This window comes from Sminthopsis crassicaudata, chromosome 1 (assembly GCF_048593235.1).
Source record: "Sminthopsis crassicaudata isolate SCR6 chromosome 1, ASM4859323v1, whole genome shotgun sequence".
NCBI classification, from domain to species: Eukaryota; Metazoa; Chordata; class Mammalia; order Dasyuromorphia; family Dasyuridae; genus Sminthopsis; species Sminthopsis crassicaudata.
In genome coordinates, this window is record NC_133617.1 from 238,708,864 (window position 1) to 238,727,733 (window position 18,870).

Genomic DNA, 18,870 nt, shown 5'->3' on the forward strand with positions numbered 1-18,870 from the left:
AATATTGGGCAGTTATAGAAAATGGGAAAGTTAACATTAGGAGAGATTACCATCAGGGTAATATTGCTGGTTCATGCCTTCTGGAGGACCTTGTCCACCATGACTGTATTGGTCCCCATAATAGTCTTCCTGGCCTGAGTACTGCTGTGGTGGGCCTGAAAAACCACAACCAGTCAAGATGTAAATAATTTGTTTTCTCTTTTATCAAAGGCTTTCTTTCTAATCTGATCTTAGAGATTTCTCAAATGTAGACTCCCCAACCCATTCTTTGGCATTTCAGACATTCTAATTATTCTGTTATTTTACAGCTACACACACACATATACAACATATTTTGTAGCTTTCCTACTTGTCTCTTTACACACTAAAGTTAATCCAAAGAAAACATGTATGATATCAACAGTTCAGAATCTTGTGGCAAGAAAAAGAAAAGCTAAAAGACAACAACAACAACAAAAAAAAAAAAAAAAAGAGATGATGGAACACATAATTGTTTTACTTTTTTCTATTGTTTGAGGATCATTAGAATTAAATGTTTTTAGAATTCTTTATTATGCACTAATGTTTTTGTGATAAAACTTTTATGATCTTCCTTCTTTGTTTAAATAAGAAAAAAGAAACAAAGAAATGTATACCACAAGGTTCAAATTCACTTAATGATTCTTTTATTATATTTTAGGGAAGAAAAAAGTTGGAAAAAAGAAAAAGCCCAATTTTGCTTCATAATGTTTTAAGTTGAAAAGTTAATTAGAAATGAAAACAATTTAAACCCTTGCAGTTATAATTATCACTATTTAAAATAATCAAGAAAACTTCTATATTACCTTGCTGAGGTGGCCTATAAGGAGGAATCTGTCTTTGACCCATCATATGATTTCCTTGATTAACTTGACCCATCATTCCCATTGGAGGCTGCTGTCCTTGATAATGCTGACCACCTCCCTGTGGCATATTATACTGCTGTGAAGGAGGCTGCTGGTGCATCATTGGACCTGAGAAATATATATACCAATTATATATAAAACTTTAATCTTACAAAATAGAAATAAAGATATCAGTTTTTAATCACAAAAATCTCAAAAGTTTGGCAATTGTTCTCAATAACAATCTTAACTCCAATCTTTCTCCTTTGCACTTAAATTTAAATCTTCAAAATATGAAGTCAAAATCATATACATTACTAATAATTCAGTTAAAGACTCAAAAGAAAGATCTGAGCACCATAGAATACAAAAAAAAAGATGATTATCCAAAATTGGCCCCTGTTTCTTGACTTCTTTGTTTACTCAGTGTTTTAAAGAACCCAATGTATACAAATAACATTAGTTTCATACATTTTTATTATACTATGTTATTTATTTTATCCAAACAATCCTTCTGTCAAGACAACCATCATCCTCATTATACATAAAATACAAAAGTCAATTTCTCAAAGTTTTATAATTAAACAGAAGAGTTAGAAAAGGGGGAGGGAGTTACATCATTTCCATTCTTGGTATTTTTAAATTTCAGTTCATGTTACTAATAATAAAAAGAATTTTTTCCATTAGACGAAATATTTGCAAAAATTGACCGATCATTACCCTCTATCACAATCACATTCAGAAACAGTTGACTGGACTTTGGATCTTGCAATCACCCACAAGTGTTCCCACTTTTTGTTTAAAAACTCTGAAATTATTTCTCCAATTCAGTCCTATCATTTTGTCATGTTATGTCTTCCTATGCTTTATCACTTCTTTTTTTCATTTTCACAAGCACCGCCACAATCCTTACCTTTTAGAACTTGACAATGTCGTAACTCTTTGTCAAATTCCATGTTTGGTTTATTCATACAACTTGGGTTCCTCTACTAAAAGCTTTGGAGAGGAACTAGAAGATGTCACAAGCCACAAAACTATACTAAATGGATCCACCTCAAACTTAATGTAATCTCAACTGAACTCTCACTGCAGCAGAGCAACTCTTCAGTTCTCCTTAGTTCTCTATCTTATGCAGCACAGCAGCTTTTCCAAGCTTCCCAAGGCATCCACTTACTCCACATGCAGATCTCCATTCATACTTAACCTCCCCATCTTGAGACATATTGTTGCAAGCTCCCTTATCTACCTTCTCTTCATCTCTTACTATTATACTCTACTATCCCTCCTTTATTGCAGTCTCTAATGAAATAGTCCTTTGTTCTTCCCAAAGCCAACCTCTCTACATTAGGACTTCTTAAAGCTTTTTCCATTCACTGGAGACAATTTTAAGCAACCCTATCTTGAATCTGAGTTGAAAAAATGGTTTCCAGAATGTTCCCTTTTCTCTACCAATGCAGTCTCCTTTTTAATTTATATTTTCAATACCAATGATGAGATTATTTCTTAATAGTCTTCTAATTTCATCTTCCCTTACTCAAATCCATCATACAGATAACATCCAAAGTGATTTTCTTCAATTAAAGGTCTTTCCTAGGGAAAGCTAGGTGACATAGTATATAGAGTGCCATGCCTGGAGTCACAAAGGTTCATCTTTCTGAGTTCAAATCTGGCCTCAGACATTTACCAACTATATGAACTTGGAAAGGAAGTCAGTCATTTAACCCTATTTGCCTCAGTTTCCTTATCTGTAAAATGAGCCAGGGGAAAAAAATGGCAAAGCACTATAGTATCATTGCCAATTAAACCTCAAATGGGGTGAAGAGTCAGCCACAACTGAAAAATGACTGAAATACCAGAAGATCTTTCTATGCCACACCACCTTTCCTTAAGACATTATCAATACTCCTGTGGCTCCTTATTATCTCTGGGATCAAACAGAAATTACTGTTTGGTTTCAGAATGACCCTTCATGATGTAGTCCTAACAAATCCTTCTTTCCTCATTATAAAGCAATCTTCCTTCCTGGCCTCTGTATGGTCCAGAAAATTGACTTTCTTCCTGTATCTTCCACATGGATGACTCAACTCCTATCTCCTTTGTCCCTTTTTCCACCGACTATACTCCAAGTTTAGAGTGGCACCATTCTTCACTGCCAAACCTCAGATTCTCTGATTTAAGTCTCTGTTTAACCCGCGCTTTATGTAAAATGTTTTTTTTAACGTCCATCTAATTCTTCTCTCAAAGATTTCCTTGCATTTGCACTATATATAACTTATATATACACATATCTATTTGCATGCCGTCTCCTCTATTGCAACATGAGCTCCTAGAAAGCAGGGGCCAAGTTTTTGCTTTTGTTCATATCTCCAGTACTTAGCATAATCCCTAACACAATAACCATTTAATAAATATCTAATGACTGGCAACAACTCTGTGAAGTAGATGTTATTAACCTTATATAACCAACTATTAATTAGGGGTTTATAGAGATAAATTAAGTGACTTACCCATGCAGTTAGTAATGGAATGAAGCAGGATTTGAGCTAGCAGCTATCACACCTAGAAGGCACTCCCTTCCTCACCACTGGTACATAAGACTCTCTCTTTTCCATTAAAGAGTAGCTTGAGCACTACCTGTTACATGAAGCCTTTTCGAAGGCTCACAACTGTTGCTGGCTGACTTCTAAGAAAAAAGTCAAAATGATAGGATAGAGAAAGTTCTCAGCTGTGCCCTCCAAACAACTTTAAAATAATATCTCAAATTGAATTCTGGAAGGCAGATACAACAAAAGATCAGAATGAGACAATGTTTCAGGATGAGACAACTTAGGAGTTCAGGAAGAAAAACTTGTTAAATAAGGATAATGACTGGCCCAGAATCTAAATGGATGAAATATGAAATACCAGTGAGAAGATTAGATAGGCCAGAGACAGTAAAAGGACCTAGAGCAACTGGTCAGGAAGAGACTCCAAGAGACCTCTTTGATAATGCTGGTCACTGGATTAGACTATGTTTAGCAAGAATATTGCCACTTCTGGGTCATACTTAACTATAAGATAACTCCATCTTCCATAACCAATTCTGGGTCAAGAGTTCAAGAGCAGGTAGAGGCACTTTCAGTCAAAAGAAAATGGAAGCCCTTAGGGGAAATATAGCAAGGAACCAAGGATGCTGAGGACCAATATCAATTACAATCCCAAGGGTTAACTAAGAGGCCCTTTCTGAGTAAGGATCAGCATACGGACCAGGAAAAGTAGTGACCACACTTCTCCCCCTGATCATACTACCTTGGAAGGACTGAAAACTTCCAACCCCAAGAACTAACTAAAAACAGCAGTACAGAAAAGTTTGAGATAGTGTCCTTCCAATTCCATGATGGATACGTTAACACAAAGTTCCAAATCAAGAAATAGGATGGGGGAAAAAAAAAACGAACAAACCACTACAAAATAAATAAATAAATAAATGAAAATCTGACCACAAAAAGCTACTATAGTGACAGAAAAGTTCACAAAGTCAAAACAGCTACAAAAAAAAAAAAAAAAAAAAAAAAAATTTTCAAAGACAAATGTGAATTAGAAAAGTTCAACAAGAAGAAAAAAAAATTGGCAAAGAATTAAAGCAAAGGAAGAAAATCATGAAAATCATGACTAGGTAGCACAGTAGATAGGGAAAGCACAAGCCTGAGAGTTCAAATCTAACTTCAGACACTTATTAGCTGTGTTACCTTGAGCAAGACACTTAACCCCAACTGCCTCACACACGCAAAAATACCCTTCATTCACGAATTCTGAATAAATTTCTGAATGAAAAAAAAATGTAAACTATTAACAACTGTATGAAAAAAGTTCCAAAAATCATTAATAAGAGGCATGCAAATTAAAACAACTTTAAGAGATATCACTTCTCATCCATCAAAAACTGACATGCACACACAAAAAAAGGGGGAGAGAAACATAAAAGGTATCATCCAATGGTTTTTATAAGAGAGTATACTATGGGAGAGAGACTAATGAACAGTGTGGTATAAAAAACAAAAAACTGTACATTTCATCAGGTTTTTGTTGTTTTGTTTTGTTTTTTTTAAATGGGGCAGGTAGGTAGCAAAGTACAAAGAACATTAGTCCAGAGTCAGGAAGAATCAGAACTCAAATTCAACTTAAGACACTTGACACTTCCTAGCTATTTGACTCTACTTAAGTCACTTAAGTCCAATTACCCTCCCCACCCCCAAAAAAGGTTGAGAAACAAAAACAAACAAAAACTTTTAAATGATAGCTCATATAAAAACCCAAAGTACTAGATACTGATCGTTGGACTTCAGTAGGCCACAATATTAAGTAATTATACATTTCCTTGAAAAGGCAAAAGTACTACTGGGATTATATCCCAAAGAAATACTAAAGAGCGGAAAGAGACATATATGTGCCAAAATGTTTGTGGCAGCTCTTTTTGTTGTAGCTAGAAACTGGAGGATGAATGGATGTCCATCAGTTGGAGAATGGTTGGGTAAATTGTGGTATATGAAGGTTATGGAATATTATTGCTCGGTAAGAAATGACCAGCAGGAGGAATACAGAGAGGCCTGGAGAGACTTAGGTCAACTGATGCTGAGTGAAATGAGCAGAACCAGAAGATCACTGTATACTTCAACAACAATACTGTATGAGGATGTATTCTGATGGAAGTGGAAATCTTCAACATAAAGAAGATCCAACTCACTTCCAGTTGATCAATGATGGACAGAGGTAGCTACACCCAGAGAAGAAACACTGGGAAGTGAATGTAAATTGCTAGCACTACTTTCTATCTACCCAGGTTACTTATACCTTTGTAAGCTAATAATTAATGTGCAACAAGAAAGTGGTATTTACACACATGTATTGTACCTAGACTATATTGTAACACATATAAAATGTATGGGATTGCCTGTCATTGGGGGGAGGGAATAGAGGGAGGGGGGGATAATTTGGAAAAATGAATACAAGGGATAATATTATAAAAATATATATATATAATAAAAAATTAAAAAGAAAAAAAAAAGAAAAAAAAAAGAAAAGGCAAAAATACTGCCTAAAATTCCTGTCCCAAAGATGTCTAAAAACTTTCCTTTTTAAAAAAGGTAATTACAAATTAATTTTTAAAACTGCAAAGTGTTTAAAAATAAAATAGAAGCAAAGTAAAAATACAACACATAATACAAATATCAAAAAGGAAGGAAAAACATAATCTAAGCTTTATTCTTAAGGAGAAAAGTAATTCTAGACTAATTCCCTTGGTGAAAAAGTTCCTGCCACTTATCCTTTATCTTTGGGACTGTCAGAAGTTCCAGTCCCAATGAGGTCAATTACTACCTCTCTTTTCTTCTCTTCTGCTCTTTCCTTCTAGTCCGCCCCTCCCCAATATCTTTCAGGATCAAGTCAAAAATTACATAGAGAATAGAGGAGAAAGCATTTCTAAAGCAAGAGACTTTTGATCTCGTTCCTTGAAGCCTTATCCATATTTTTAAAAAGGAACTAAAATTATGACTGTTCAATTTTGATTATTTAAGCAGTATATTTATATATACATACACATACACACAGAAAGATATTTCCTGTATGATAATGAAGTATGCTGCAATAGCAATGTATAAGTATTGTCCCTTGAGCTACTATTAGAAAAAACTGCAATTTTTAAAGCCACTCATATCAAGTAAAAATAAATGCAAGCATTATAAAACAACAATATGAAGTAAGTTTGCAAAGAAAACCTATTATAACAAACTCCTAAACAAAATGAAGCACTGTACAGTTGTAGTATACTCAAAAGCTACTGTTCATAATCTTAACACATCAAACATTTTTATAACATCAAGACACTCAGGGTTGATACAAGAATATGAAAGATGTCCCCATCACCTCACTTATTCAGATACTGAGCCTGTATTTATATGAATAGCATTACAAGGACAAATACTACAAGTGCTGGTCATGCCTTACCAATATCCCATATTCATATTGTTATACCTCACTATTCTGTAAGTTATTTTTCTAAATACGAAATATTCTGAAATGGCATTAAAATATTATAGAAATTCATTTTATTCAATTAGAGTAGGATACTGAAACAAAATGAGAAGTTTCTAAGTCATCTAGAAATTAAAAGGAGATTTCTTTAAAGAAGCCAAGGTAGAAGAATAATATTCAATAGGAAGAGGCACTAAGGATATATCCAGTAAGTTCAATTAAGCAAACTCTCTTACTTGAGGTGTCCAGCACGCTCCATCAAAGAGCAGTGTCCTCTTGACAAGTAACAGGGAAGTGATGTCAATAACCTGAGTCTTGTTTCTTCAATGAGTCTTGAGGATTGACTCAATACTTTTTAAGAAGTAGCCAGAATGAAGATGGAGGAGAGGGCACACATGAGAATCTGAGCTCCTCTTACCCTCATTACCAATTTTTAAAATCAGCCTCAAAAATAGTGCTAGACTGGTAAGATTCACAAAGATCAGAAATATAACAACTCACCAGCCTTATTGCCAGAAAAGGTTGGTCCTGAGTGGCAGGAGTAGACCCGCACAGGGCAGGGATAGAATCAGGAGCAGGGAAGCCTCTAAGTTTGGAAAGTTTACATAGAGTTCTCTGCCATAGCCTGATTGCTTTGCTTTGGTGGCAGAGTAGTGGACCAGCAGAGAAATTGGAGCCTGGGATAGAGGGTACACTGAGGGAAGGCAGAACCTGAGAGGATTTGGCTGCGCCCACCCAGGACCGGAAGTGACTCAGTGCAGACCATAACACAGCTCTTCAGGGCATTCTGCAGCTAGGGGCTCTTGTTGGGAGGCAGTCACACACAGCAAGGGCACAGCTTGGGGCAGCCTCTCATCTGCACAGTGAGGGGCTTGGCCTGAAATAGTAGAATCTCCCCAGCTTGACTATGCTGCCCAGGCAGAGACACTTCCAGTGCAAGGGATAGGATGGAGGGATAGGAACCAACGACTGCATTTGTGGGGGGTAGTGATACTTTTGCTGCTTAACCTCTAGCCCCAAGGCAGTTGCTAATCCTCACAGCATAGCTCCCAGGATACTTACACAGCTCAGCCCTTGTTACCCAGGCCTACTCAATTCCCTGTGGAGCTCTTAACCAGAGCCCTCCTGTAGTTAGGCCGTTCCTTGCAGCCCATTGAGAGGGCAGTTACTATCCATGTATCCATCCTTGTTCTGCAGAGGAATCTGGTAACCTCTTTGCCCTGAAGGTAGACCCTGAAGGCTTTAAAAAAAATGAGTAAAAAAATGAAGAAAACGATTGGCAACTTCTATACAAAAAGAGAGGTTTCCAAAACGGAGGAGGCTAATAGCAAACAACCTCCAGACAATACCCCAAATAATGTTCTCCTAAAAGAGACTATTAAAAATCTCAAAAGAGAGTTAGAAGAAAAATGGGGAAAGGAAAGAGAAGCTATGCAAGAGAGTAACAACCTCCTAAAATGTGAACTGAAAAAGGTAAACAACTGCCTGAAATGGGAATTGGAAAAGGTAAAGAATTAACAGGAAGTGCAGGGAAATACAATTAGGGAAATGGAAAAGGTAAAGAAATCACAGCAAAACCAAAAAAAGAAAATCTGGAGAAAAAAGTCAAATAACTACTTAGAAAAACAGAAAACCTGGAAAATAGATCGAGGAGAGATAATCTGAGGATTATTGGACTTCCCGAAAATTATGATGAAAAAAAAAAGAGTCTAGATACTATTTTACAGGAAATCATCAAAGAGAACTACCCAGAGGTAATAGAACCAGAAGGTAAAATAGGCATTGAAAGAATTCATCGAACACCTTCTGAAAAAGACCTTTAAAAAAAAAAAAAAAAAAAAAAAAAAAAAAAACTTCACAGAACATTGTGGCCAAATTTCAGAACTATCAGACTAAGGGAAAAAATATTGCAAGCAGCCAGGAAAAAAAAATTCAAATACCAAGGATTACACAAGATCCTTGCCTCTACAATAAAGGATAGAAGGGCCTGGAATCTGATATTCCAAAAGGCAAAAGAACTTGGAATGCAACCAAGAATAAACTACCCAGCTAAGTTTAGCATTTTCTTCCATGGAAGAAGATGGACATTTATAGATGAATTCCAATTGTTTCTAAGGGGGAAAAAAAAAACCAGATCTAAACAAAAAATTTGATCTCCAATCATAAGACTCAAGAGAAACAGAAAAAGGTAAAAGGAACTCTTGAGAACTGTATTTCTGGTGTGGATATACACTAAGACTACATGTATAATTTGATTTTACTGATATAACAAAAAAAGGGGGGGGGGGAATAGAAATGGAAAGGGAATAGTGTCAGAAAAAGGGAAAGGGGGAGATTAAAAAAAGGGAAACTACATCCCACAAAGAGGTAAAGAAAACCTATCATATCTGAGGGAAGTTAGAGAGGGGGAGGAACATCTTGTGAACCTTACTCTCATCAGAATTGGCTCAAAGAGAAAATAATTGACATATTGGTTTTTACAGATAATTCTCTCTCACCTCATTAAAAAGGAGGAGAGGAAAAGGGAAAAGGAAAAGAGTAATAAGGAAAGGCTACAAGAAAGGGAAAGGGATTTAAAGGGAGGAGGGAGGGATATTAAAAAGGGAGGGCTGCATGATGCAAGTAGGGCTCATAAGTTTTATACTGGGGAAGGGGTTTGGGGGAGGGCAAGGGATAAAAGCATAATCTGGGGATAATATGATGGCAGGAAATACAGAATTAGTAATTTTAACTGTAAATGTGAATGGGATGAACTCTCCCATTAAGCGGAGATGGATAGTAGACTGGATCAAAATTCAGAATCCTACAATATGTTGTTTACAGAAAACACATTTAAAGCAGGGAGATACATACAGAGTAAAGGTAAAAGGCTGGAGCAGAATTTATTATGCTTCAAGTGAAATCAAAAAAGCAGGATAGCCATCCTTATCTCAGATCAAGCAAACGCAAAAAAATTGATCTAATCAAAAGAGATAAGGAAGGAAACTACATCTTGCTAAAGGGTAGCATAGACAATGAAGCAATATCAATACTAAATATATATGCACCAAGTTTAACTTCCTAACAGATAAGTTAAGAGAGTTGCAAGAAGAAATAGACAACAAAACTATAATAGTGGGAGATCTCAACTTTGCATCTCAGAATTAGATAAATCAAACCACAAAACAAATAAGAAAAAAATTAAAGAGATAAATAGAATATTAGGAAAATTAGGTATAATAGATCTTTGGAGAAAACGGAATGGGGACAGCAAAGAATATATTTTCTTATCAGCAGTTCAGGGAACCTATACAAAAACTGACCATATATTAGGACAGAAAGATCCCAAAATTAAATGCAGGGAGGCAGAAATAGTAAAGGCTTTCTTTTCGGATCATAATGCAATAAAAACTATATTCAATAAAAAGTTAGGGGTAAATAGACCAAAAAGTAATTGGAAACTAAATAATCTCAACTTAAAGAAAGATTGGGAGAAACAGCAAATTATAGACACAACTAATAATTTCACTCAAGGTAATGACAACAATGAGACATCATACCAAAATTTATGGGATGCAGCTAAAGGGGTAATAAGGGGAAATTTTTTATCTTTAGAGACTTACTTGAAGAAAACAGAGAAAGAGAAGATCAGTGAATTGGGCTTGTAACTTAAAAAGCTAGAAAAAGACCAAATTAAAAACCCTCAATCAAATACTAAACTTGAAATTCTAAAATTAAAAGGAGAAATTAATAATATTGAAAGGAAAAAAACTATTGAACTAATAAATAAAACTAAGAGTTGGTTTTGTGAAAAAAACAATAAAATAAATAAACCTTTGGTAAATCTGATTAGAAAAAGGTGAGAGGAAAATTAAATTCTTAGTCTTAAAAATGAAAAGGGGGAACTTTCCACCAATGAAGAGGAAATTAGAGAAATAAAATAGAGTTACTTTGCCCAACTTTATGCCAATAAATTTGATAACCTAAGTGAAATGGATGACTACCTCCAAAAATGCAGACTTCCCAGATTAACAGAGGAGGAAGTAAATTGCTTAAAGAGTCCCATTTCAGAAAAATAAATAGAACAAGCTATTAATCAATTCCCTAAGAAAAAATGAGTTTATAAGAAATCAAGTCATTTTCCAATTGATAAATGGTCAAATGAACAGACAATTCTCAGATGAAGAAATTGAAATTATTTCTAGTCATATGAAAAGATGCTCCAAGTCATTATTAATCAGAGAAATGCAAATTAAGACAACTCTGAGATACCACTACACACCTGTCAGATTGGCTAGAATGACAGGGAAAGATAATACATAATGTTGGAGGGGATGTGGGGAAACAGGGATACTGATATATTGTTGGTGGAATTGTGAATACATCCAGCCATTCTGGAGAGCAATTTGCAACTATGCTCAAAAAGTTATCAAACTGTGCAATACCCTTTGACCCAGCAGTGTTACTACTGGGCTTATATCCCAAAGAGATCTTAAAGAAGGGAAAGGGACTTGTATGTGCAAGAATGTTTATAGCAACCCTCTTTGTAGTGGTCAGAAACTGGAAACTAAGTGGATGCCCCATCAATTAGAGAATGACTGAATAAACTGTGGTATATGAATATTATGGAACATTATTGTTCTATAAGAAATGACCAAGAGGATGATTTCAGAAACACCTGGAGAGACTTATATGAACTGATGCTGAGTGAAATGAGCAGAACCAGGAGATTGTTGTATACTTCAACCACAATACTATATGATGATCAATTCTGATGGATGTGGCCATTTTCAACAATGAGATGAACCAAATCAGTTCCAATAGAGCAGTAATGATCTGAACCAGCTACACCCAGCGAAAGAACTCTGGGAGATGACTATGAATCACTACATAGAATTCCCAATCCCTCTAATTTTGTCTGCCTGCATTTTGGATTTCCTTCACAGGCTAATTATACACTATTTCAAAGTCCGATTCTTTTTGTACAGCAAAACAACTGTTTGGACATGAATACATATATTGTATTTAATTTATACTTTAACATATTGAACATGTATTGGTCAACCTGCCATCCAGGGGTGAGGGGGAAGGAGGGGAAAAATTAGAACAAAAGGTTTGGCAATTGTCAATGCTATAAAATTACCCATGCATATATCTGGTAAATAAAAACTATTAAAATAAAATTAAAAAAAAAAAAAAAAAAAAAAAAAAAGAAGTAGCCAGCATAACTTGTATAAGGGGCCAGGACTTAAAACAGTCCTCCCCCCACGACAAGTGAACATATAAATTACAAGAGATGTAGTATGGCATAATGGCAAGAATATTGGATTTCGAATTGCATATGTATAACATATATTGGGTATGGGGAAAGGAGGGAGAAAATTTAGAACACAAGATTATGTAAGGGTGAATGTTGAAAATTATCCATGTATATATTAAAAATTCAAGCAGAACTATAACATTGTACATAGTAATAGCAATACTGTATGATGATTAATTATGATTGACTTAGCTCTTATCAGAAATATAATCCAAGACAATTCCAAAAGACTCAGTGGAAAATGCTATCCATATCTAGAGAAAAAGAACTATGAAATCTATCAGTGCAGATCAAAGCACTACTATTTTCACTTTTTTTTGTTTTTCAAGGATTTCTATTTTGTTCTGTTTCTTCTTTCACAGCATGACTCTATATAAAGAAATGCATAACATTATGATTGTACATGTATAACCTATATCAGAATGATTGCCATCTTGGGGAGGGGAGTTGGAGAGGAAGGAGAAAAATTAGAAACTCAAAATCTTATTGAAAATGAATGTTGACTATACTGGATTTCTTGCTGACTACACAAGAGGGGAGTTGAAGAAGGAGGGAGAAAAATGTGGAACAAAGTTTTCCAAGGATGAATGATGAAAACTTATCTTTGAATGTATTTTGAAAAATGAAAACATATTATTTAAAAAAAAAAAAAAAAGAAAAAAAACTTGTAAACAAATCAAGTCTAGGCGCTAGTTAGGCTTATGTGCGTATAGACGTACGCAAATAATTTATAATAATTTTTTACCGCTAACTCCCCTTACCCCCCTTACTAAATTTTATCGCTTCTGTCAAACCCCAAAACCAGATGATAGGCCTTTAGTATGGTAAGAATATACCGCAGAGATATAGGTTAAGGGGGCTCAAACACTTAATACTTGCATTAGCTGTGTGACCCTGAATACATCACCTAATCCCAATTGCTTCTCCAAAAAAAAAAAAAAAGGCAAAATGAATGTTGAAAACTATCTATCTTTACATGTAAGTGGAAAAAATGAAATATTATTTACAAATCTGCTCAACTGTGCCTTACTTTAATCCAATTCACTTGTGATTTCATTAGTCCTCTTCAAAAACAAAGTACAAACAACAACACCCTCCTTTGAATACTTTCCAATTTATCAATATATTTCTTAAATCACTGAATACAGTATTTCCAGATGAGGTCTCATGAGGATGGAGTATAGCATGAGTATTTCCCCACTAATCCTGGAAATTGTTTTCCTCTTGAAAATCACAAAATCTGTGGCTACTACATCATACTGCTAACTCACTCTTCAATTGCAATCCACTAAAACCACCATATCTTTTTCAAGAACAAAAGCCTCCTCCTCCACATAGTATTTCTGAATTTGTTTCATTGTATCAAAATACAAGATTCTATATTTATCTACACTGAATTTCATCACTAGATTCAACTCAATATTATGGCTAGTCAAAATCCTTTTGTAGCCTGTTATTTACTATGTTAATTATCCTTTTCCAGCTTTGTCACTATTTCCAAATGGACATACCATCTTTTCCTTTACCTAAATCACTGGCAAAAATGTTAGCATATAAGGTGTCAAGCATAAATCCCTATAAGACTTCACAGATTTCCCATACAAATATAGATTACAGCCATTTAACCAGGTCTAAATCCATCTAGTTGTATCACAGCATCAATCCGTATCTCAACCTCCTCTTCATAAGACTTGTATCACAAAATAGATATATTATCAAAAACTCTGCTAAAATCTAGTTGAACTATAACCACATTTCCTTTAAATACTAATTTAGTCATCCTATCAAAAAAAAGAAAATGGAATAAAGCTATGGTGTCTTTTTATAACATATTTCCATGTCTAAATATTGACCAACAAGCTCTCTAATGACTTATCAAAATCAAAGTCAAGCTCATCAACCTTTAGCAGTCTGTTCTTTTCTCTTTTTTAAAAATTGGAACATTTATCCTTCTCCATTCTTGTTTACTTCACTGTATTTCCATGATCCTCTAAATATCACTAACTATAATTCTAATAATAGCTGCCAAGTATTTTGAGACCTGAAGATTTCATACAATTGGCCTACATTATTTGCATTCATCAAGAGCAACCAGGTATTCTCTTATTATCTCCCCACTTTTCTTGGATATCATCTTCTTTCAGTAGGTTATTTTTGTTCTATCAACTCTAAAGTCCACTCCTCTTCAGTGAAATAGAAACAAAATCAGAAATGAAATGAGCAGTTGTCTTCTCATTGTTGAAGGTTATCATTGTACTATTTACCCTGAAGCAGAGCTCCTATCTCTTTATGTGATTTTCTGTAAATATAATGTTACGTGACTATAATATTATGTTAATTATAATCTAAACTCTTCTATAGCTTTCAAGGGAACATGGAAAAATAAGATTTAAAAAAAAAATCCAATGGATATAAGATCTTTTTAAAGTCCACATAAACTAAATACATAAATATAAAATTTGTCACAATAGCATCTCCAACCTTGCCCCTTGTTTTAAGACTTAAGTTAACCTAGGTATCCTGATATAAAGCTCAGAGATATACAGAGAAAACTACCCATGGTTAAAAATTCTAACACTGCATTACGGGGAATACTTAAAAATCTACAATTAAAGGCAAGGGGATATATCAAAACCTTTTTTGAAGTTTTTCAATGGAGTCCTTGAAATTAAGCTTAGTTATTTTAATATACCTGAATCAGTCCATTTCTTGATATTAACAGTCTTTTCTCCCCTCCTTCACCTACACCCCCTTTTTTGGTGTAGACCACAATCCATCTACATCTTTTCAACTTCTGGAATTCTTAACAATTTTTTTCCATTAATTCTCCACTATATATATATATATATATATATATATATATATATATATATATATATGTATCTCCAATACACTGAAGAGTTTTTTTGATTTGTTTGTTTTAATATACTACATGGACACCTCAGAAAAATATTCAGGCTTTCCTTCTGTTATTCTGCTGAGTACATGGCTAGGCCATCCCCATTCTTTTCCATTTATACCTGACTTTAGGGATGTTTTTACACCATTTCTTGACTATCAGGTATAACTAGCAATAGGTGACAGCCTACTTAGACTCACCCTGAGTGTGAATAATCTCTTTGGATTATTTGCAAATGTGATTTTCCTCAGGTCATCAAATTATTCCATGACTTGAAGTCATACAGAGAAACAATGATGTTAAAAAGACGGGTTTCTGAGAGAAGTATAAATTAATAATTATTCAAAGTTGTCCAATATTACTCAATGCAATCTTCTCCATTTTTCTACTCCTATTCAATTCAGAATTATGTTCACTATCCACTAACAGCAATTACCCAAGACATATGTATGGATGAGCTATACTAATAGGTTTCCCCCACAAACCCCCCCCAAAAAAAGGTATTATAATATGCATTTTTAATAGATTTAACTACATGGACCTGCTTAAGTTGATTATTTTACTAAAGAGACTCTATGGTATTACAAGGCTAGATTAATTTAACAATACACAACTAGATTAAATGCGTTTGGCAGATTCCTACCCAAGATAAAATTCCTGAATAGGAGAGGCTGACTGCCTAACTTCCACATGCATTCTCCCACCAACCCCTGAAGTTTACCACAGACCTAATAATAATCAAGAAAAAGAATAAGAAACTAAAACTAAATCAAGTGAATTCTTCCACATCAAAATAGCACATGATAGTAAAAGAGTCTCCTTCAACAGCCTGCAGTTGACTAGAGACAGAATGCACATAGTGCCTGGGACAATATAAGGTTCCCTTGACCTAAAATGATTAGAAAGTCACAAAATACAGAACTTGAAAGCACTGAGGATCAACAATGGGTTGTGACCAGAGAAGGGTTAAAATGTTCAAGTGTAGGTCCAAGAGCTCTTAGATCTCTGACAGTCTCTGACAGAGAAGATCCTAAAGATCAAGTTTTCTACACTTCAGAGACCTAAGGTCCAGCCCCAGGTAACAGATGTTAGGACATGAACCCAGGCAATGCAGCTAGTCTACACATATATGAATTCAGGGACTGAAAGTGAAAAACTCAGTAAACCAAAAAAAAGACACAAATTGGTATCAAAAATTATATCTAGAGATCTCCCCCAAAAGAGTAACTCAATAAAAACTTCAAGTAGAGCCTGAACTTCTCTTTCCCCTTCTCCCCTTCTTTCCTCTCTCTATATATGTACTTTACACAAACACCTACAAGAAACAAAGCAAAAGATAAATATGAAATATATACTGTTGAAGAAAATAAATAGCACGGAACAGAAAGTGGTAAATGTAAGCCAAAAAGCAGACACCTTAAAATAGAACAAACCAAAGAGAAATCAATGACTTCAAGAAGCAAGGTAAGAATAAAATCAAAAGATCTAATATCAAAAACAACTGATCTGAAAAACAGATCAGGGAGAGAACATTTAAAAATTATTTTACTTATTAAAAAGCATGTTGAAAAAAAAAAGCCTAGAAACTAAGAATATCATAACCAAAATCTAGGATTCTCACATTAAAGAAAAAAATACTTCTACCATAAATGAGATATTTGCAATACAATACCGTAAGAGGCAAAAGATACAAGTTTACAAGCAAAAATAACCCATACAACGCTTAGTATATATTTAAACTCTAGGGATGGGAAGGATTGTCCTATAAGGGAAGAGAGGGCTTTTAAAGCACTTCTAATGGAAGATCAGAGCAAAGTAGAAACTTTGAAATACAAACACAATCCAGATAAACCTGGAAAAATAAAATTTATTTGAGAAATTTCAAGGATATAGATAGATAGATAGATATGTATTCACACGCATATATATATAATAGATATGATAGACAGGACATATATGGTAGACAGAAAGGGAGAAAGAGAGATAGTCTAACAGAGGAGAATAATAATATATTTCCCTTCAAAGTCTTTAACTTCTTAAGAAGTACCAAGAGAGTTAAAATATAAAAAAAATAAAAATAAAAAAAAAAAAAACATGAATCTTATGGTTTCTATTCTGAGGGATGTGAAGGGGCACTAATATAAAGTAGTAAAAAAAAAAAAAAAAAATATATATATATATAAACTTGTTAATATGAGTATAATATATATAAGCAAATACAAAGAAAGAGTGAAAAGAGAGGGCATCAGATGAATCTTATCTGACACAGCCCATGGTGAGTTGAACACACTCAAATCTGCCCCACGATTTTAGTGTGAAAATACATCAAAATGATCATGGAAACAATGGAGTAGGAGTGGAGGGTATGATAAGAGAGAAAAACCAAAAGCAAAACAAACTTTTTGATCCTGAAGTGGGTATAAAAGAGGTATTTTAGTAAAACAGTATCCTAAATTGTAAGTAATTGTAATAATGAATATAATATGTCTTTATTATGGTAATTACCATAATAAAGACATATTTCAGAAAATCCCATACACTTTGAACTGACAAAAAAGTGAACAAAAGTAGAATAAATTTATACAAAGACAACAACACTAAAAAGAAAAATAATTTTCAAAGTTTAATTTAAATCATGGAAATGAACAACCATGCCTCCAAAAGACCTTTGAAAATGCAGATTATACACCTCTTGAAAGAGGTAATGGAGTCATATAACCTAAATTCAAATCTGGCCTCAGAAACTTACTAAATGTATGACCCTGAACATGACCCTGTTTGCCTAAATTTCCTCATCTGTAAAATAAGATAGAGAAGGAGATGGCAACCACTCTAATGTCTTTATCAAGAAAAATGCAAATGGGGTCGTGAAAGATCAAATATAATTAAAATGCCTTAACTACATTAACTACATTTTTTAGCATGACCACTAAGTGGATTCAATTTCCTTGCTATGTTTTTTGGGGGGGAAGAGAGGGGATGTTAAAAGAGTTGGCTTTTTTCCCCTTTCTCTCTGTGCCTGAAGCAAATATCATCATCAATAAAAGAAACATTTTTTTTAATGCACAGAAGAGTAGCCCAAACAAGAGCATTTGCATTCCTAAAGAAACAAAGATTCATTACAAATTTTTTTAAAGTCAAATGGAGATTATTATACAGAATGCCCTATTTTTATTTCTTTTAAAAGATGGAGTTCAATTAATATAACCCATACCAAGGATGGAGAACATCCAGTCTGCAGGCTGTATGAGGCCAGTGAAATCATTTTCTCTGGGTAATCATAGGTAAAGATGAATTAAAAGCTAGGGACAACAATCTCCATGTGCTTGAGTTCTATAAGTTGATAATTCTGTAGGACCCACGAATGATGTTATAATATCCAAATGGACCTTGGTAGAAAAAGGTTCCCCACTCCTGATCTCTACAAAACCTCTTTTGATGTTCTCAGCCACCAGTAACCTCCCTCCAGAATTGCATTATAATTTCTCCCCCCCCCCCCAGGCTGGGGTTAAGTGACTTGCCCAGGGTCACACAGCTAGGAAGTGTTAAGTGTCTGAGTCCACATTTGAACTCGGGTCCTCCTGAATTCAGGGCTGGTGCTCTATCCATGGCGCCACCTCACTGTCCCCGCCTTATAATACTGAAATATTTACATACGTACATATTCCTTCCCCCAAAAAAACAGGAATGTTAAGTTTGTTAAAAATTGTAATTGTTTCTTTTTTTGTCTTTGTATCAATTATTTATTTATCTTGATATCAGTTGATAGCAGTTTTCCCTAAAAATAAAGGATCATATTT

The 18,870-nt window shown here is 34.4% G+C and overlaps 1 protein-coding gene across 3 annotated transcripts in view; it reads right to left on the minus strand.

The window, feature by feature from the left end:
- The window catches only part of SS18 (SS18 subunit of BAF chromatin remodeling complex), a 98,948-nt gene that overhangs the window by 16,865 nt on the left and 63,213 nt on the right, over positions 1–18,870 (minus strand). For 2 of the 3 annotated variants that reach the window (XM_074276914.1, XM_074276923.1), the window contains exons 6-7: positions 825–992; positions 51–155 (exon numbers count right to left, since the gene is read on the minus strand). In XM_074276914.1, coding sequence (XP_074133015.1) covers positions 51–155; positions 825–992 — 273 coding nt within the window. The remainder of the gene's footprint in view (positions 1–50; positions 156–824; positions 993–18,870) is intronic. The other variant, XM_074276933.1, reaches the window with a different exon arrangement.